We start from the raw sequence: 22068 nt of genomic DNA, 5'->3' as shown, positions 1-22068 counted from the left end.
CCTCCTCTTGGCCCCCTCTCTGGCGTGGAGGAGCCGACGACTAAACCGCTGCGAGCAACTCCTTAAAAAAAAAAAAAAAGCTGCATTGGAGGAGCCTGGCCGCAGGACCCCTCCTCCCTGGGCGCCCCCCACCCCTCGCCTCGCTCTTCTGCCTCTCCCCCCGTCAACCTCCTCCCCCCCCCACCTTTCCCCCGCCCCAGGCTCCCGGGCGCCCGCCTCCCTCCTTCGCGGACTGTCTCCCGACTCGCCGGCTGAGAGCCCTTTTGGACTGCGAGCGGCGGTAGCGGAGCACAGGCAGCGGCGCGGGACCTGCAGTCGCCCGGGATTCCCTCCAGGTGACGATGCTCTGGTTCTCCGGCGTCAGGGCTCTGGCTGAGCGTCCCTGCCGGCGCTCGCCCGGGATTACCTGCTGCGTCTTGCTGCTGCTCAATTGCTCGGGGGTCCCCATGTCTCTGGCTTCCTCCTTCTTGACAGGTAGGGGAGGGGTCGGGAGGGACCGACCCTCCCAGACGCTGGCTTGGTACCTGGGAGAGAAGGCGCTAACTGGCCCCGGGGAGGGTGGGGAACGAGCACCTTGGAGCCTGCTCCTCGCTGGCGCATGGGGATGAAGGAAGTCCTTCGGGGTTAAGGGGTGGGAAAGCAGTGAGCGGAGAGCGGGCAGGCTGTTGACATTAATACTGTAGTGATAACGGAAATTCTTCTATTTGAATTTAAAAAGTTCTTTTATTATCTTTAGTTTTTTTCAACCTTTAGTTTGATCTCTTCTCCCGTATGCAATTAAAGAAAAAAAAAAGAAAAAGAAAAAAAGAAACTACATCCTTTTCCACCGATAGGCCTGTCTCTCTCTATAGGGTTCCAATATAGCTTCTTTACTGGTAGTGATCTTTAAAGCACTCACCCTCCAGATCCTGAATTTAAAGAAACTATCATATTTTAAAAGGGTAATAATAGCAGGATATAATAATTATATGCTTTGAGGCAGGTGAAGACCTCAGCTGCTATTCTGAAGGACATACTTTACTGACACCTGGTGCAGAAAAGAAAATATTGAATCTATTTCTAAGAAAAGAGGAAAGAAGATTGTATTTCGAAAAGTAATTTCAATTCAACACAATATGAGGCAGATTCATATAAAGGCCTGTTCATTGACACAGTCCTGAATTCTGTTCAAATTTAAAATCTGCCTTAAAGGCCAGTTTGAATTTTTTGCTTATGGGAGTATTTGTTTAGTTGAAATGGTTTTATAAAGGAGAGGTATTATTAAAGATCCAATGAAATACTTGGAATTGTGCTTAAACCAACCATCCGAGAGCAGAAAATACATCTATATAGCACAGGCTTTAAAAAAAAACCTGTTCTAATAAAATTATTTAAAGTCGGTTTTTTTCAGGAAGACTTTTTTGGGTGAATTAGATTATTTAAAACTCATTAGGGATTTTTGAAATTTGGATATAGTTTTTTTAAAAAGTATTAGTATAAAAATTCTATTTTTGTAACAAGGCCATGCAGCTAAATTTAAATAACTTTTTTTCCCTTCAGGTTCTGTTGCAAAATGTGAAAATGAAGGTGAAGTACTCCAGATTCCATTTATCACGGATAACCCTTGTATAATGTGTGTCTGCATGGTGAGTATGGAGATCAGGTAATGGGAAATCAATTGCTCCCTCTAACAAGGTGAATCCTTTAGCTGTAATTTTATGACCAGATCTTAAAAATTGCTTTTGGTCATTACAAAACTGCAGATGGCTGATGAATTGAATTCCGTTGAATTTCCAAGTTTTATGGACTTTGGCAGTTTTTATTTCATCAGACTGGAGATGTTTATCTTTGACATCAGGTTGCAGAAGTAAACTTAAGATGGACTTGGTATAGCATCACCTCAGTGTTAATTACCACTTGCACTTCTGCTCCTGGGAATGGCTATTGGCACCAAATCATAGGTGCTCTGATTCTATTGTCTGAACTCAGTGTGAAAATGATAACATTTAGGTATAAAGGTCTGGGATAAGGTATATGACAAGGGGAAAGAGAGGTTAGAGTCACAAAGCATAAACATGGGGACAAGATATAATCTCGAGTTTCTTTGCCCCTTATATCCTAAGCTCTCAAAAACAATCTTTATATATCTGATTTGGAAGCCGCGAGTCAGAAAGGACATTTTGTCCTTAGTAGAGGATGACACTTGGTTGTCGACTGCTTAGTTAACACTAGCACTGGCTGGTAGATTAAAAAAATGATTTGTTTCAGCTTATTTTAGCTTTATAGTTAATGATAAGATCTAATAAATAACCACATGGGGGAGATTAAATTATATGAATAAGAATTTCTGAGCTGAAATAGCGACTCACAAAGAACAGTTTTGTTTAAAAGTGTTTTACATGCCAATCACTTTTGGCAAACCTTGATTAAAAACTACACATCACAAAACCCTGTTGGAAATACATTAAGGCAGTCAAAGTCAAATGCAAAGCCCCCAAATGATAGATGACTGCTTGTTATCAGATCAACATGCTGTATGCAACCAGAGAAGGGAATTTTCTCTGTTTAGGGGAAAGCCAAGCCATCTGGGTATAAACTACCCGAAGTTTTTCATGACAAGAGATGAGGTCAATGTTGTGAAATGATAAATGGGTGAAGGTGAATGTCTGTATCAAATGATTATCAGGTTCTGAAGACTAAGGAAATCAGCAGAAATAGAGGTAGAAATGCATTCCATTTCCAGAGATGATAAGTGTTGCTGCTTTAACAAAAGAGGGCTGAGAGAGGGACAATTAAGTTTGTGTTTATGAGCTGCCTTGTTAATGATTTTTCACCAAAGGACCTGTTGAAAAGGAGCTTTACATTAAATTTTGGTTTAGTTGTGTATTTACAAATGTAGTGTGTCTGCCTCTGTGTGTGTGTGTGTGTGTGTGTGTGTGTGTGTGTGTGTGTGGTGCGGGTGGAAAGGAGATGATTTCTTTATTTCTCCTATCTGCATAGTGTTAGTGAATTATTTTATCTTAATCTCATAAGATCTCAGAAAATGGGGTAATATTTAAATGAATTTGGAATTCCACATGCGAAAATATTGTTTTTCTCCTCAGCAATATTGTTACATTTATAATGTTTAAACACAGAGTTTGGGTTTTGCAAACTTTTCCCAAATAGTATGAAAATTCTCCATATAGCATTTCCCTTTTTTGGTACTCTTACCCTGGTGGAAATAGTGCCTTTCCCCAAAAGTACAGCTTACTGCTAAGAAGACCTTGCTGTTTTGAAGGTAAAGAGTGAATCTGAAGAAAAAAGATGCGTCGGTTGGAATTCTGGAGTGATACTTATATTGATTACGTTCAGAAGGGTGGTAGGTTCATTTATATCTTTGAGTAACATTTGGAGGTATCTGCCTTCACGAGAGCAATCAGAAATCCTTTCCAAACACATCAAGTCGATACTAGCATTCTGACTCGCTTGCTTTTCAGGGGATACCTCAAAGTTCCCCTTACCTGAAAGGTTCAGTGATATATTGCCATAACTTTTGCAGGGGTTTAGGATTATGGGGTCTAAGTTGTCATAGTTATTATTGTTTCCCAAACAATAATACTTGATAAAGTTGAGTAAGGCTAGATGGGCAACTGTTTCTTTATTTGTAAGTTTCCAAGGGACCCACTGCAGTATATGAATTTCAAAGCACCTAGCCTACTATGAGGCTAGTTGACAATTTTATATTTAGGCTGGAAGGTAGACTTATTTAGCAAACAGGTAGTGTCAGAAATACAACTAACACTTATGAAATACTTTATTTGCTGGCACTTATTGAAGACTGCATCATTTCATTTAATCTTCACAAAAATCTTTTGAAGATTTTTACCCCCTCCCCCCCATTTTACAGATGAGGAAACTGAGGCTAGAGGATTTAGTAGCTTGTAAAGGTCATATTTTAGTAAATAGTGGAGCTGGAACTCACTCTCACCTGCCTCTGGAGCACATGCCTATAGTCAAGTAAAACAGGCTATTTTCTAAGTTAAAGATGTGAAAAAGCAAGGAAACAAATAGAAAGATTGTTGAGTTATTTGATTTTTTGGCATTGCTTGAGTTATTCTGCTTTTTTCTTTCGAGTCTTTTAGGAGTTCGGTTAGCTAACATTTGTTAATCACATTATATGAAAGGAAAATCTCGTCATGATTTCAGTTGACCAGGGAGCTTTCGTTGTGAGCTAGTTTTATGTATGTATGTTAAGAGGGTATGTAATAGTCAAAACTGTACTTTGGATAAAGAAAATAGTCATATTTAGTTTGTGTTGGTCCAGCCTTTTGGCAGAAAGGTACCTAAAGCTGAGTATAAGCTCATATCTTATTTCATAACACGTACTAAAAAAAAAACTAACCTCAACGTACGCTTAAAAAAGATGTAAAATGTTACAGTTGAGAGGAAATAGGTGGCACAAAATCCTGCATATAATTACAGTGTAAAAGCTAGAAAAATCCCACAGAATCAACTTGGCCTGATTTAAACTTTTAAGCTCCGAAATGTTTCAAAGGTGGAATGAACTCATTTCTGTGGGAATTTTGAGGATGACAGCTGATGCAGTGGCCACGGCGAGCAGAACTGAATAATTTTATTCTCATTTATCCTTGTCTGCCTGGACCTCCTCTTGCCAGCATCAGTTGTGGTCCAAGAATAACCAGTTTGTCAGCTGCTGATGGATATTATTTTAAAGTGTGTGGGTTCAACTGTTCAAGGCGGAAGGTGAGAAGTTGGACTATTGTCCCGAAATTTAGGGAAGCGGGTAGACAGTTTGGATTAAAGATGCAAGCGCTTCATTGTTCAGTTAGAAAGCAAAGCACAGCTTTTCCTCGTCTTACAAAACGGTCTTTTGTGGGTCTGGGGAAGGAAGACCAGGCTTATTGCTGTTTTGTGTGGTGTTTTCCTCTTTCTTGCTAGAATTTTTTTCCCGTAATGTCTAGAAAAACATATTGGTGCCTTACATGAAGTACAGCTGATAGGAGCCAGCCCATCTCAACTAATGAATCGAAAGTGGCCCTCTGGATCTTTTGGGCATCCCCAAACCCATCCAGTGAACCTGAGGATGTGGTACCCCTGCTTCTCACCCCTTTTCCACCTAACCATAACATAGAAGGAAATGGCAAAAGCCAGTGAGTTCAGCCCAGTACTGGAAACCCGAGAAAACTTGGGAGGCTGGGACTCAGAAAACAGAAGTCAGTTCGAGCTTAGTTTGGCATACGTTTTGTTCAGCAAAAAACATTATTCTGAGGTTTAAATTTCCTCTTTTAAATCCAGAGGTGCAATTTAGAAATGGACCCTCTCCTCATAAAAAACAATGTGAAATTTGGTGTTACAAGACGTGGGGCTCCACCTCACTTGGAGCCAACAAGGGGTGCAAACAGAGGGGCCTTTGTCTGCTGTCTTCTGCTTTTAATCACAGAATCCTCTGTCACTAAACAAGCAGCTACCAGCATCTTTGATTCTCTTGGGTACTTTATCTCTATAAAAGCCTCATGTTTTTTATTGCTCAAATTAACTGGCTAGAGAATAGTTATCTATTAACTGAACAAGTGTAAGGCATGTGTTTGAGGATGAGGGACAGCGGTGCATCAGGATTCAATTCGTGTATGTATGTGTGTGTGTGAGAGAGAGAGAGAGAGAGTGAAAGAGAAAGAGAGGTGGAGAGAGGGAGAATGAGGAGGGTGAAGGAAGGAGGGAGGCAGGGGAAATATAAAGTAGTCTTGATGTGTTCAGAAAGCTATGCTTCATACATGCACATATAAATAGGTTGCTATAATGTTTTGAAAATTGTTTTGTATCATTTTTAAACTGGATATTAGATGCTCACTAAGGCAATGATCAGGGTTTATTTATGTGTTTATGTATTTATTTATTTTTATTTATACTCTGTTTAGAAGGTGGTGTGACCAATTGCCTTTCTATAGAATAAGGTATTCAATAGAGTTTTAGAAAAGGGTAACTAATTTAGTTAGAGAAAACTCTTGAGAGTCCCTTGGACTGCAAGGAGATCCAATGAGTCCATCCTAAAGGAAATCAATCCTGAATATTCATTGGAAAGACTGATGCTGAAGCTGGAACTTCAATACTTTGGCCACCTGATGTGAAAAACTGACTCATCTGGAAAGACCCTGATGCTGGGAAAGATTGAAGACTGGAGGAGAAGGGGACAACAGAGGATGAGATGGTTGGATGGCATCACCAACTCGATGGACATGAGTTTGAGTAGGCACTGGGAGTTGGTGATGGACAGGGAAGCCTGGTGTGCTGCAGTCCATGGGGTCACAAAGAGTCTGACACGACTGAGTGACTGAACTGAACTGAACTGAACTAATTTACAACATCATACTGACAAATTTGCCAATACCAGCTTATAGATGATTATTATCATTAGCGCTTTCTTGAGGCTCATAGAAGTGGAGCAAATGCCCTGAAGTTATATAGTTACTAAGAAACAGACCTGGGATGTGAAAACAGTGTTTTCTCTGCTAAACCAACTTGCTTTTGCAGGTTGTTTACTATTTCCAAATATCTACAGATCCCTCCAAGGGCTTCAGAGAGTTATCTCAACCTCTGCAAAGCTGACATAGGCTCACTCTAGGGAGTAGTTAGAGTGATTTTGTCTTACAACACAAACCAAGTCTGGACTTGGAGGGCCCTTCAGAGGAAGATGCAGTGCAGGCAGCTATTGGCTCGTATCATATCATTTTGGCAAAGTGCTTTAGCCCTGGCATCAGATAGGCCTGGGTTCCAATACTGGATCTGTTGTTTAATTGCTAAGTGATGTCCAGCTCTTTTGCGACCCCATGGACTGTAATCCGTCAGGCTTTTCTGTCCATGGGGTTTCCCAGACAAGAATACAGGAGATGGTTGCCGTTTCTTTCTCCTGGAGATCTTCCCAACCCAGGGACTGAACCCTTGTCTCCTGCATTGGCAGGTGGATTCTTTACCACTGAGCCCCCCGGGGAGCCGGACTCAGTCTCTTACTGCTGGTGAACTCAGGAAAGTCTTTTCACCTTTCTAAGCCTCCATTTCCTTATCTGTAGAGTGGAATGACTGTCATTAACAAGCTCATAGACTTGCTGTGAGAACTAAATGAGATAGAACATTTAAGACTTGGTCCAAAGCTTGGCACATAGTCAGAACAATTCATTATTGTTATTGTTGATGATGATGTTAATGTTTAAATTCTTATTTCCTCACATAGAATTAGAGGCATCAGAAAAGAGAGAAAAGGGGGGACTTCACTGGTGCTCCGAATGTAGGGAGCCCAGGTTCTGTCCCTGGTCAGGGAACTAGATCCCACATGCTGCAACTAAGAGTTCACCTGCTCCAAGGAAGATCGAAGATCTCACGTGCTGCAACTAAGACCCAGTGCAGCCAAATAAATAAATATTCTTTTTTTTTTTTAAAAAAGGAAAGAAACCCTATGGGCTCATTAAAAAAGAAGGAAAGAAAAGGAAGGGAAGGGAAGCTGATGGAGAAGAGACCTAGGGATAATGATGCCAAGTCCACCCATCGTTATGAATGGACAGGGCTAGGTCAGTAACATTTTGTGGGGTTTCCTGTCCCTCCAGACTTGGACTAGGTTGATTTGAGCCGCTTTCTTATTGGTCCAGTGGTCTGTGAGCCCTGCTGTAAGTTTTCCCCTTGCTCTCCATTAAGCACTAAAAAAACTTTCCATGGAAGAGGGGCCTCATTTTTCTGCAGAGTATTTACATCTCTATGCCTGTGGGGTCACCTTCATTTGTACTTTCATTGGCAGAGGGATAGGGTTGGGACTCAGGAGCGCTGTAATTCTGGAAAAACTGCCTAGTGGTCTGGCATCATGGTGATTTTCCTGGACCGCCTTGTGCAAGTCTCTCAACCCCGTTCCAGACCTGAGTAGGTTTTTGTTGCCTACTTACTTGTGTGCTCCCCTGCCCCATTCTCATCCCATTTTAAACATGTTTTCTTTTCATATCAAGGTACCAGTCTTCATAATGTGCACCACCAGTAGACTGTGTTTTAAGTGTGGGAAAGCAGGCTGGGGAAAGAGAGCCCTTCCCCAGATGAGGATTCAGATATAGTGAGGGCAGGAGAACAGGGCATCATAGGAAAAGTCAGGTGACACAAAGCGATGGAAAATAAGCCAACTAATACAAATTCACTGGATAAACAAAAGATATCAGTTTCTTGCACCCTCTTCTATGGCACTTGGGTCCAACTGATAGTCTGTTAAATCCTTTATGCTATAAAAGAATACTAGTAACATCACCTTTCATGGCACCAGGAGGTCAAGTGTGCTTGTTGAACTTAGTCAAGATCAGCAAAATGAGCTGGGTGTATATTTTAAGACCTCCTGATTCCCAGTTCTAGTTATATAAAACAGCACTCAAAGCACTAGGGATAACAGGTTATAAATTCAATAATATTATTCTTTCTTCCTTCTCTTCACACTTCATACTCCCCTTCCTTTTTTGCCTTTTCTGTGTTTGAAGCATTGTGCTGGTCACCTTGGGGAGGCAGACCAATAGTCCAGAATCTTGCCCACAGTGGAAGGGAAGAGAAAAACACATGCGTGGATAAGTTTTACAGGAGTGCCAGAAAAACACTCTGCTAGATTCAAACCCAAGTACTAAGGGAGCTGTAGATGAATTCTGATTGGATTATCTGGGACCTTGATGGGCAGAGAGAAGATAGTCTGGGCAAAGCATGATTGGAGCAAAGGCACAGAAGAGTGTGTGCTTAGGAATTGTGAAGATTGAGGAGTCCAGTATGCCCTGTGTACCCAAAGCTCTGATGGAAGCTAGAGTTCGAAGACTTGGTGAGAAGCATCAAGGGGAGGTCATTGAGAGCAATAATAAGGAGCTCAGTTCCACTTGTGGAGTTGTGGGAGCCATTTAATATTTTGGCTCACCCACGTGACACAGTAAGATGTACTTTGTATAAATTCCTCTAGAAGCTTTTGTGAGAGCTGTTTAGAGTGTGGAGAGGCCAGAGATTGGACAATAGGCACCAGAAAAAACACAGTAGTTAAAATGCGTAGTCATTACAGTGGTATGACGTGCTAGTGTGTCTACTAGCAGTCATTTCACTCATCACCTGGTGTTTCTGGAGCATCTCTCGGTGCTGCTATTTGAATAGAGTGGTTTACTTCCAGACCTCACTCTCAAAATTCCATTTGGGGGCCATCTCTCTCCTCTTACCCACAGTGAAAACAGTGCTCTGCACTGTTGCTCGACTCATTTGGCAAGTTATTCAGTTTGACAGATACTATTATGGTGGTATGTATTCTCAGTGGTAGCACACATTTTTTACAACAATCAAAATTGTATGACCCACCTTAAAGCAAGTGTACCCCTGTGCTGGGGCACCCAGACTTGCAGAGGCATTTCAGAGCCCAAATTAATGTGCCAAGTCACTTCAGTCAGGTCTGACTCTCTCTGACTCCATGGACTGTGGCCCACAAGGCTCCTCTGTCTATGGGATTCTCCAGGCAAGAATACTGGAGTGGATTGCCATTCCCTTCTCCAGGGGGATCTTTCTGACCCAGGGACTGAACCTGCATTCTCTTATGTCTCCTGCATTGGCAGGTGGGTTTTTTTTTTTTTTTTTTTTACCACTAGTGACACCTGGGAAGCTGTTGGTAGAAGTTGGCAATAAAATAAATGGCAAAGGTGAGAGATGGGGTGGATTGAAGGGAATTTTGACATTTCTAACCAATGTTATGTACAGTGTAGGAAGAGAAGAGGTCATGGACATGGATGGGGGATAATAAGTTTAGAACTGAAGTGGGCTTGAAGACCTTCCAATTACGAAAACCTAGTAGGCTCTTCAAAATGTGGATCTTGATAGTAATAGAGACATCAAGACTAGAAGCCAATGTGTTAACTGTTTGCACTGAAATAAATTTCAGAACTTTGGGGATAAATTATTTGCCTTTGAGGGGGTCTAAATTGAGATTTCAAGAAACTAGCCTCTAATAGTAAATAGAAGAAGGGCTATATTTAATAGAAGGTCAGAAAGGGAGAAGCCAACAACAGAGACTGAGGTATAGTTACAGAAGGAGAACCAGCAAAGTGCAGGCCAAGGCAGAAGATGTTTGAAGAAGAGGAAGATCAGTGGTATTAGATCTTGCAAAGTTAGACAGGTCCCTAGGACCTGTTGGTCGTTTTCACATGGAATAGAATTGATCATACATAGAATTTGGTGGGACCCAGTTTGAGAGAAATACTAAGATTGCTCTAGGGATTTTGAAAATTAAGTGCAAAAATAACACATTTTCTGAATGTAAAGGTCTCAGCAAAAGTGAATAAATACCACATGACATTTTCAAAGCTCCCCAAACAAAACTAATTTCATGAATAAAAATAATAGAGTTTGAAAATGTCTTTGGAATGTTTCTATAGTTACGTGCAAAATGGACAAAGCTACATGGAAGCATTTCTTATTATGAATCAGAGCAACAATATCAAACAACTTGGCTAACATAAAATCTTACCATTATAAACTTTCAAGTTTGCTCTACGAAACTGTTAATGGTGCTTTAAAAATATTATGATATAATTTAATCCTTTAGTTAGATCTTCAGGAAAAATATTTTCTTTTTTCACTAAATTTTTGATGTCTGTTTCATCACTGAAGGAGACTTGTGGAATGGCAGGCTTGGTGTCTTAAATTATGGATTCAAGTCTCCCCAGGGCCACCTTGTAGTTGTGCATAACTGGGCAGCCACCTTGGTCTCCCTGAGCCTTAGTTGTGGGTACTGAGCAAGTCATAATGGTATGTCTGCCCTTTGGCTTCATTTCTAAAGAGGAATCGTAGTGGAGACCCCATCTGTGGGCTGTAGCCATTGACTGAGGCGATGTGTATGGGTTAAATACACAAGTGTTTGTGAAAGACCTCTGTAAACAGTGTAAGTGGAACTATTATTATTAAGGGCCAGAACTTGAATAGAAGAAAGTGAAGTGTATGCTATAAACCAGTTTTTAGCGCATACTTTAGTGAGTATATTTTTTAGCAATGATAGTGTACTGACTCCTATATCTCCTTTAATAGTTGTACAGCTTTGCCTGAGTTGCCTAATATTTCTGTATCTTGACATCATCATAGGGCTTTTGTCAGAATTGTGAATCAAAACATTTCTTAAGTCAAGATTCTTAATACAGGGTCTGGAGCGTGGTAAGCACTTCAGGAATGATAGCCGTTAAGAGACATGGATAGGTTCAATCCCTGGGTGGGAAGATCCCCTGGAGGAGGGCACAGCAACCCACTCCAGTATTCTTGCCTGGAGAATTCCCATAGACAGAGGAGCCTGGCTTACTACAGTCTATGTGTTTGCAAAGAACCAGACGTGACTGGAGTGACTTAGTACACAGGCACACATGCCACCATCTAAATGCTATGCAATTACTGCCTATCTCAGACTTCTAGGAAGTGCTTAAATAGATGACTACAATTCTTCTAAATATTCTAAGAAATGATTAACTGGACTACTGCTTTTATTTCAGTTTATGTCCAATTCCTATGATGTGTTTACTCTGAACTTCTATCAGGGCAGATGATGGAACTTTAGTAGAGGTGACTGCTGTCTTTTCCATAAAAGATAGAGAACCTGGGAAGTATTTGGGGCTTAGCAAGATGGCTGCTTCTCTGTTTCTCATTTTCAGAAGTCTACCTGTTTAGTGTTCGTCTCCAAACATTGCTTTCACAGTGAGGCTGACCTATCCTTTGCAGCACTGCCATTGAATGAGGAAGTGGAAGGTGGGAGGCAGAAATGTAAAACTAATTACTGAGTGGAGACACTGAGACTGATGCTTCAGAATCCTCTCCCTTTTATTAAATTAAGTTAATTTGTTTATATTTTTAAAAAATTTAATAATTTTGTATGCTTAAATTTTTATTTTTGTCTGATAGGCATGGCTTGTGGGATTTTAGTTCCCCAACTAGGGTTTGAACCCATGCCCTTGGTAGTGAAAGCACAGATTCCTAACTGCTGCACCACCAGGCAGTTCTCCCCCTTTTAAAATGTACAGAGCCCTGCTGTCTGCCCAGCCCCAGTCACTCTGAATGCTTGCGGTGTAGCCGGTGATCCCACATTAACTGATGTGACTAGATTTGGACTTGTAGACCCTCCACATTCACTGAGCTTTTCTGTGCTTTTGATCAGCTGTCTCGTCAACTCTTCTAAGAATCTGCCTCTTCTTTTTGAGAGCATGTTCTGTGTAGTAATATATGAGGTTAACTTGGGCAGATTTATCTTAGGAGATGAGGTCTTCAAGTGTAAGAACCTTGTCCCCTCATCTCTGGAAGCCCCATAGCTTCAGCGAGAGGTCTGTAACCTTGGGACTTGAGTGGGAGTCAGGCTGGAGTTTCCTGTTTATAATTTGGGTTGTTAACACTTGGGATCGCTACCCCCCAGAATGGAACTCCAAGTTCCAAAACAGGATTCTCCCAGTGAGTTTGTCACAGAAGGTCAACCCCATCTATAAAAGACATCCTAAATAATCATTGCAAAAACACTTTTTTTGTTCCTTTGAAAGGAATGTACTCCCATTTGAGAACTAAAACCATATAGACATTAATTCCTGCTTTTATTTGTGACAAAAGGAACATTCTCTCTCATAGAAATACCCTGCTGCCTTGTAGGCGACAATACAGGAGGTGCCTGAGAGGGGAGGATCCAGGATTATCTCAGTTCTGTTTTCAAAAATCACAATGAAAAATGCCTCGGACCCCCTTGGCTGCCATTCCCATCATTTCCTCCCCCTTTCACTGAGTCTAACTCTGAAACCTGGACACAAGCCTCAGTGTTTATATTAGGTTTTGGATGTTAGCTCCCTTGGCTTCTGGGAGCCGACTCTGTTGAAAATTATGTTTTTCTTTTAAGGACAAAGGCCTTATTGTATGTACACGTCGTGCAGTGTAATGAGTTTTCTGTTTTGTTTTTTTTTAATGTTAGGTAATGGGTGGGACTAACCCAGATCTGGCAAATGAGAAGTTCAAAGGTCTATACCCTGAGCGGCAATTTGAAGGTTTCACGCAGGTAACTCAGCCAGAGAAAGTGAGAGGGCCGGACAAGTGGCATCTTCCCTGACCAGGGCATGTGCCCTGAATGCCCTGCTTTGATGGAATAACCATAAAACGGCTGTGGGAGAGGACCAGCAACATAAGTGATGATACCCCAGGGACACTTCAAAGAGAATGACAGTGACAGTAAAAATCACGGAGATAACTCTCCTCACATTTTCACTTATAAAAGCACGTGTTTCCAAAATAATTCTTGTACTCTTGGTCAAGTAAATAGGCTTTGGCCAGATGGTTTTTTCGTGGCCGCAAAGGCTGCAGGCGTAGGCTGAGCATCTTATTTTGAGATGCCGCGCAGTGGGCGCTCTGGTTGCGCTGCTGGCCTCTGCAGCTGTGGGTGACCTCGGAAGACTATTTCCAGGAGAGGTGGAGCTGGTGCTCTGAAAGGAGGCAGGAAAATTAGGAGGCCTGAAACTGTTTTTACATTTATTTGGGTCTCACTGAGAGGCATTTTTAGCATCTTTGTCTTAATTTTTTTTTTTTTCCTTCTCTCTGTGTAAAAAAAAAAATTTTGGAACCTGTCCTCTCAGGTTCCTCTTGGAGGCAGATCTGCAGACTATAGCATTAGCAATAAGGTTCCTTTCCCTCCTCACTGCTTTCCTTTTCGTGAGCAAAGCAATGACATTTGTATTCTTTTCTGTATTTATTCCTAGAACTTCTTACTACAAAATATTGGGGGATTCCTTTTCCATTTTGTTTTCTAATTAAACAGACCTGTTTGAGGCAAGTTATGACAACTACTTCCTCTGGGTTCAGAGAGCAGGGCTGCATCTGGTCAGTGTCTTGTGGGACTTGCCACTTCTGCCTCCAGGAGAGCCTTGCTGGGCTGCTTGACTGCTGTGGGCTTCCCAGTGGCTTAAGTAGTAAAAAACCTGCCAGCCAATGCAGGAGACGTAAGAGACCTGGGTTTGATCCCTGCTTTGGGAAGATCCCCCAGAGGAGGGCATGGCAACCCACTCCAGTATTCTTGCCTGGAGAATCCCATGGACAAAGGAGCCTGGTGGGCTACAGTCCATAGGGCTGCAAAGAGTCAGACATGACTGAGGTGACTTAGCATGCAAGAACTGCCCCTGTGCCTCTCAGAAATTCATGAATTCTAGACGCTCTCACAGCCTGCTGGCTCTCTCCTGAGCTGTGGATTCACAGAGGGAAAGCAGTAGCATCAGGACATTCACATCCCGGTGTTTCTAGTCTCAGGGGGATGCTGTTTTCCTGAATGGGAAGACTGATCAGGTATTCTCCCACTTGAGAGCTGCTATGCCATGTTCCTGGGTTTATGCTCCATGAGGGAAACGGGTCTATTAGAATTGAGATGAAGTGATTTCCTGTTTTCAAGCACGTGCGAAACAGGGGTTCCAGCACTCTGGTACCCACTAGAGCTCAACTTGCAGTCTCATTAGCACAGTAGATGAGCACCCAGACGGAAATTCCTTTCCCTTAAGAGGTGACTCAGTCAGAGTCTAGGGAATAGCTGGATGTCCGGGAAGGGGGCAGGAGCCTGCTTTTGGGGTCTGTGTCTTTAATTAGTTCTGAAGTGGCGTCTGCTGGAGGAACTGGCTTCTTCTTTCCCTCTAGAATAAGCACGCACCAGATAGCAGTGACGTCCTTTCTCTTATGGCTGCCTGTGTATGTGTAGGGAACTAGTTGGGATTTATTAAAATGTGATTTTTTTGTTTGTTTCGTAAAAGCTGTACACTGGGCAAAGGCAAGGAGACATTTGATTAAAGTACTTTACACACCACTTGGCCAAGTTATAGAAACAGCTTCCACATTTTGGATATTTGGTGTTGACCTATCAAAACAACAATTTCTTACAGTTCAACCTAATATGTACTTTGAGCACCTCGAGAATTTTTCACTGAAGATGCTTAGTCCTGGCAGGTTATTGTGGTATATCTTAATGAGGGAACCTTTAAATTCAGGGTGAACGGACACTGGGTTCACAAACTAAAAATAAAATGTGTTGATATGGTAAAACATAACCCCTCTTCATCTCTGAGCCCCCAGCTCTGAATTAATGGGTTCTCCTGCACATCCTCAGGATGCCTCTGATGGTGCTGGGGGAGGGGAAGGGAGGAAACAGCATTCACCTTGGTACCAACCAGAGGGGCACAGGGTGACCTGCAGGAAACGTGGGAACCGAATTGCAGGACCGAAGTAGGAAAATGATTGATGGTTATTAAACGCAGCACATATGTACTGAGCATTTATGTTAATAATGGCCTGAGGCACTGTGAGGTTGGGAAGAAAAAACTTTTTTCCTGCATGAACAAAAGAGATTAAATTATGTTCCAGATAGTTTTGAAGTTAGATCTCTTTTATTGCTTTCAAGTTCTTTGAAAATTGAAGAACTCATGCAGGCCATAGACATTAACTCTTGGTTGGAGTATCTGATTCATCAGAATGAATTATTATCCTTTGTGCTGGATGGCATATGTGTATATGCACATGTATATATGTATTGTATAGGTAGGTATTTGACGTAAAGTTTGGGTCATGCATTTAGTTTGCAAATGACTTTTTCTCATGAGAGAGTCTCACATAAAAGTGTGAAAATGTGATTGAACCAGAGGTTGTATATATGTTGGGAGAGACCCTTAAAGCATAGCTTTAAGCACTGGTGACTAAGCACTCACAGTTGCGTTCTCATCTCTGGCAGCCTCTCCTCCCTCCTTGCCCACCCACTTCAGTCTGATGACTTGTCTTCTCTCACACAATTGTAAGCCATTAACAGGTCAGTGGTAAGAATTCTCCCACCTGTGCCCCAGCAGAGGCCACTCTCAGTTTTAATGTACATGAGAACCCCCCAGGGAGCTTCTTAAAAATGCAGATTCTAAGGTTCTATTCCAGAGATTCTGACTCAATAGATCTGACAGAGATCAAAGAATCTCCATTTTTTAAAATTGCTATTACTATCAACATCATCATCTTTTTTGTTTTGTTTTTTAAGAATCTCCATTTTTAATGACCTCATCCAGAGACTCCATGCAGAAGCCAGTATTTGAAAAACTTCCCATCTGAGGATAAGAGAAAGAGAAGGAAATATGAATATAACCATGAATATAGGTCAATTCCCCAATGAAGCAACATATCCTCTAGTGGTCAGGTATATTTGAGATTGTTATTGGTACCAAACTTACCCATAGGTCAACTCCTTTACATAACATTATTTTTGTGGACCTTCGCAGTTATCTTGTACATCAGCCATCTTTACTGAAGTGCTACTTTTTTCTCTTTGTATCATCTCCTCTCTCAAGCCTCCTCTAGTCACTTGATCAGAACTAGTCACTTGTTCTTTGAAGCTTCATGTTGATTTCTCATATTATAATCCTTATTCCTGCCTACCCTGTAGTTTCATTAATTATTCACATGGCTGTCTCCTTACTGGACTTATTAGGCTTCTTCAGGGCAGAAACAGTGTCTGATTCTTCTCACCATCACTGAAAACATTTTGCATGGCACCTTGCATTCTGTAAGTCTCAGTAACTATTTTACGAATCAATACCAGGTTCTTAAATTGGGGATAGCCTGACCTTCATCTTCCTCAAAGCCACCCTATGAAGGAGAGAAGGCTTTCTCAAGAAACCTGTTTCACAGTTGAGACAATGAAGGCTCAGAAAAGTGAAACAAGACAGAGCTCACACCGCTAATCAGTGAGAGTCAGGGCTACAATTCAAGTATGGGAATGGAGACCCGTCCTGGGTAGACTCCACGGAGATGTCTCTCAGAGTGCTTCCTGACCACATGGGTTGAGAAAGCACGCCAAGGGGGCGAGGGAGAGAGACCCAGAAAATAACTTCCCTGGGTTATGTTTTTAACAGTCCCTGTAGTCCCGTGAGGTAGAGCCTTGACTGGCGCCTTTGGGTGGGACAGGCTGACCCTCTGGGTTGCTGCCAGCCTTCTCATGCGATGGATTCCCACAGGAATACACTCTGTTTCCTGTGGTCTTTCTGTGATGGGCAGCAGCTGCAGGGTGAAGCTGATGTGACGTTTGTTTGTTGCTTCTCCAGCCTGAGTCAACTAGATGTAGCAATTTGACAAAACAGCCAGGGTTTTATGACAGACTTGCTGGGATTCAGCAGCATCTGGAGGAGCCAACGGCGAGCTGTAAGAGCTGAGCGCCAGGTGAAGTAGGATTTAGAGATGCTCCCCACCCCCACCCCTTCCATTCCCAAACCTCTGTAACGGGAGCTATTTCCTTCTGATGGCAGCTTCTGCCCAGTAGGTCCTGTCCTCATCTAGAACAGACCCATTCTGGAAAATGTTTGTTCTTTCTGCTCTGTTGATGGCACCTGATTTCTGCCCACACTTTCCTCTCCCTGATCAGGGAGAGTAAAAAGTCAAGCTGACAGGGTTCTGATTCATGTTACCTTTGCATAAGTCTGGTCATGTTGCCATTTTCCATACTTTTAATGAGAATCCCTTTTTTAAAAATAATTTTAAATTAGTCCGGCCTTCCATTGTTCCAGGGTTCCACCCTTATCATTTCCATCTTTATTATTTTTTTTACCATGTTATTTTCTTTCACTGTTATTAGCCCAGCGTTTCCATGATGTCACCGCTCTCCAAGTTTTGTGTCTTGTTTTTCTCAGTTTCAGTTTTTAATTCTTGGTTCCAGCCCGATAATGAAATACACAAACAATTACAGTGGGGTGGTGGTGCTTCCTACACAGCCCACGTGGGCCAGACAGTTGAGGGATGGACTGTCCAGTGGGGAGCTCTCTGACATCAGCTGAGTTGGAAGAGTCAGTGGAGGCCAGAGGAGGGCCGTTTGTGATAATGACGAAGTGGTTGAGAAAAAGATGCCTGGGAATAACTGAAGCACTAGCTAGAGCAGAGTCAAACACCCAGGTGGGGGTTTAGTAAATATTATTCACTAATGATGGTGTGCTGATATCATTTATCCTGGTGGAGAGAATGCCCAGGGGAACTTTCACGGCCTTCAAGTATGTGGGAAGAAATATGATGTTGAAAGGACAGAGAGAAGTACAAATCTCAAAGTTGCAACATATCCTCAGCTCCGGCTTCTCTGCCGGCTGCTCACTGCTTCTTGCTCACTTTCAGAATGAGCTCCAAGGTGGTTGTGGGCTCTTGGCTTCCCTGCTCTTGGCCAGTGCCTGCCTGTGAGCACAAGCCACTTCCCTAGATCCCTGAGTCCTAGTTATCCTGCCATAGATGAGATCACTCATGCTCCCAGCTTTGAGCCATGCTTGTTAGGATCGGAATTTGAAAGCAGGGTCTGACTATGGGCTCTGTTCTTTCCAGGGATTTGACTTTAGATCTTAGTTCAGCTGAGAAGGAAAACCTAAAATGGGGGGTTTTCCTTTTCCTTTTCTTTTTAAGTCCTAGGGGTTTAATGTTCTCTTACTCCCAAACTCATCTCTAACACTTGCCTAGCGTTTGGCCATTGGTCTCTGTTGGGTCCAAGCTCCCTTAGGACACAGGTTCTAGACCTTTTCCTAGGCGTTCTTAGATCTTCTAGGCAATCAGCATTTTCCTGAGCTAAAGTCTGTTCCCTCGGAGAGGTAGCTTTGCAGGCGTGGTGGTTATCAGCATTAGGGTAAGGAGTGGCCAGCGGTAGCCAAGCTGTAGCTCTCTCGTGAGCCTTAAATGGCCACAGACAGCTGTGCTGAGGCATCTTGGCTGGTAGGTATCTGACATGGTGGCAGGTGCTGAGAGAAGGTGACTTCTGGTGGCCACTGGGTTAGTGTAAGAGTCTGAACCAGTGATCTTATACAGTCCTGTGCGTTAGTGCCTGCGGGGCGTGTGTGTGTGCACATGCATATGTGTGTATAAAGACTCACGCATACAGAGTTCTCTATGGGTTTATAAGAATCATGTTTATTTGGTTACTCTTTCTTAGACCTTTTTATCCTGGGTCTTCCTTATCTTTTTGAACTTTATGTATTGGAGGGCCGCAGAATTTGATAAAAACATTCTCTCTGTTTATACTCCTTCCCTAGATGATTTTTATATAAATTCATGGCTTAAAAACATCTATATGCTGAAAGTTCCCACATTTGTGTTCCCAGCTCCCTTACCCCTTAAAGGCATGCATGCATGCTAAGTTGCTTCAATCATGTCCAACACTTTGCGACCCTGTGGACTGTAGCCTGCCAGGCTCCTCTGTCCACGGGATTCTCCAGGCAAGAATACTGGAGTGGGTTGCCATGCCCTCCTCCAGAGGATCTTCCTGACCCGGGGATTGAACATGCACCTCCTTTGACTCCTGCATTGCAGGTGGATTCTTTTACCCCTGAGCCACTGGGAAAGCCCTGACCCCTCAAGGGCAGGCTTGTAAATTCAAATGTCTACTTGGCATCTCCACGTAGGCGCTAGGAAGCATCTTAGACTTAAGTTGGCCCAAGCAGAGATTTCATTTTCCACCTCTCTTTCAAATCCCATTTCTTCCAGCCAGCAGTATCAGTTGCACTGCTCCATCTTTTCAGGGCATCAACCATGATGTCCTGGATTCCTTTTTCTCTTATATCGTATGTTTGATCTACTAGCATATCTTGGTGGCAAAACCTTGATAATGTATCTGATAATTCCTGTCTTCATTATCACTTTTGTCTCTGGACAATACATTATCAGGCAGTGACCATTGAAACGTATACATCCAATTATTTCACTTATTTACAAAAATTCCCCCACTAGTTTCTCATCTGACTTGGACTGCAGTCTGAAGTCTAACTACAAGGCCCTGCAGGATCTGGCTTCTGATGTTGTCTCTGACCCCACCTCCCAAAGCATCCTCCTCTTTCGGTCTGCTACTCTTGCATGATCTCCAGCTCCCTCTTAACAAGGGAGTCTGCTCTATCCTGTCCCTGGAACACACTTATCCAATATATTTGTTGTTTTTCAGTCACTAAGTCGTGTCTGACTCTTTTGCAACCCTATGGACTGTAGCCCTCCAGGTTCCCCTGTCCATGGGGTTCTCCAGCAAGAATACCGGAGTGGATTGCCATTTCCTTCTCCAGGGGATCTTCCTGACCGAGGGATTCAACCCCATCTCCTGCATTGGCAGGTGATTCTTTAGCACTGAGCCCTTAGGGAAGTCCCATCCAATATAGTTACACACTCTCATTCTTCATTCCTGCCTCTGGAGAAATGCTTTCTTATTTGAGGGCCTTTTTTCTGACCCCTCACCGCTGAAGTACACACCCTGTCATTCTGTTCCCTTGTCCTGCTTCGTTTTCTCCACAGTGTTCCTCATATCATATCCATCATAAGGAACCTCATCACTGTTCCTTATATCTTGTGCATCTTTGTTTCCTGAAGGTCTCCCTACTAGAATGTCGGCTCTGGAGGATGCGGATTCTCCCAGTCACGCTGTACCCCAGGGCCTGGGCTAGTGCTGGTCCCCTCCAGAGCATACCTGTTGGATGACTAAGTATATGCCATGTTTAATTTATTTAAATTTAATTTTTTGGTTCAATTAAATTGAATTAATTAGTTTTTAATTAATTCAATTAGTTGTCTTTAATCTTTTGATTTAGTAATTTGAAGATAAAACTCATTCTCTTCCTCAACGATAAGTTATGATTTTTCCCTTCTACTCTAAACTCTGCTTTTTCTATTCTGACAGCTTGCCATATTCGTGGCTCACGTTACTCCATGTATCAAGTCAGATGGTGGGGAAATTGTACCAATACACAGGCAAAGCTGAAAAGCTATCTCCAATGAACGAACTAAAATCATAGTAAAATATATAATAAGCAATAATAACTAGAAAATAAAATGTGTGCTTTAGAAAAGTGGTTTTAAAAATAAGTATTACTACTCATGGGCTTCCGCAGTGGCTCAGTGGTAGAGAATCTACCTGCAACGTAGGAGATGCAGGGGACGAGAGTTCAATCCCTGGAACAAGAAAAGATCTCCTGGAAGAGGTCATGGCAACTCATGCCAGTGTTCTTGCCTGGAGAGTCCCATGGACAGAGGAGCCTGGCAGGCTACAGGGTTGCAAACAGTCAGACACGACTGAAGCGACTGAGCGCAGCACACAGCGCGTTATCGCTCATACTTGGTGATGTAATAATGATTGGTTTTGGAATGTAAATTAAAATTCAGTATGTTGGTATTTTACAATTTACTTAAAACATATGCTGGAAGAAAGACCAGCAAAGGGTGTTAAATCAGTTTCATAGAGCAAGAGAGAAGTGGCAAAGGATTTCCCATAGTATGCAGAAGATGGGTTGCTTTTCTGTTGGTGGTACCCAGCCACGTTGCTGCACCTACCTTGGGGGGCACTGGAGTGGCATCATTGAAGGAGATCCCTTTTGTGGGTTGTCAGATCCCAAAGGTCTAACCTAGGTAGATCGAATTGTCTCAGTGAGAGAATTGTATAACAAGACTTTATGGAGGCTCATTCAGGGGCCCAAGTATGGTCTGAAGAACCAGGAGGGTTAGGGTGATCTCTGGGGGTTTATGGCAATGGAGTTTGGTTGAAACAGACCTTCGCCTCTTCTGAACTAACCCATGACTACCCCTGCGTCCACTCATGTTGCAACATGCGAGGTGCTTCTGCCGTGTTTATGCTCTGGCCCCTCTCCCTCTTGGACTGGAATCTCTTCCAGGGCAGAGGATGGATCTGATTCATATGTTCTGTCCTCAGCAAAAACCTGGCACAGTGCCTGGCCCTCCACAGGGGCTCAACAATATCTGTTAAACAAACCCCTGCATTTTAGTCAGATAGGTTTGAATTTGTGGAGCCAACGTTTAACCTGCAGAAAAATCTAAGTTTGTAGCCACGATGTCACATTTTCTAAAGGCCGTTTGTCTTCTGTTGACATTTTTGTCTTATTTTAGATGTTAAAGCTTTGGAGAAGTTGTCTTAAGATGAAATCCTTAAGAGAAACCAATGACGAAGGGTAATAATCATGGCCAATCATTTCTTTTTTAAAATGGGGCATGTGTTGTGAATCCTTTTAGCAACAAGTTTATGTTAATGGTGTTTTATGGGTGACTGGTCACTTTTATTTCTTCATAACACCTTAATCA

The 22068-nt window shown here is 42.5% G+C and overlaps 1 protein-coding gene across 1 annotated transcript in view; it reads left to right on the top strand.

Moving 5' to 3' along the window:
• Window positions 1-259: 259 nt before the first annotated feature.
• The window catches only part of BMPER (BMP binding endothelial regulator), a 252218-nt gene continuing 230409 nt past the window's right edge, over window positions 260-22068 (top strand). Inside the window, exons 1-2 of the mRNA XM_065938888.1 lie at window positions 260-474; window positions 1540-1625. Of these exons, the coding sequence (XP_065794960.1) occupies window positions 342-474; window positions 1540-1625 (219 nt within the window). The 5' untranslated portion in view covers window positions 260-341. The remainder of the gene's footprint in view (window positions 475-1539; window positions 1626-22068) is intronic.

The sequence above is a fragment of the Muntiacus reevesi genome, chromosome 6 (genome assembly GCF_963930625.1).
Source record: "Muntiacus reevesi chromosome 6, mMunRee1.1, whole genome shotgun sequence".
In the NCBI taxonomy this organism is placed as follows: domain Eukaryota; kingdom Metazoa; phylum Chordata; class Mammalia; order Artiodactyla; family Cervidae; genus Muntiacus; species Muntiacus reevesi.
The sequence above is the reverse complement of the archived record's forward strand: the minus strand, read 5'-3'. Positions and strand labels throughout refer to the sequence as shown.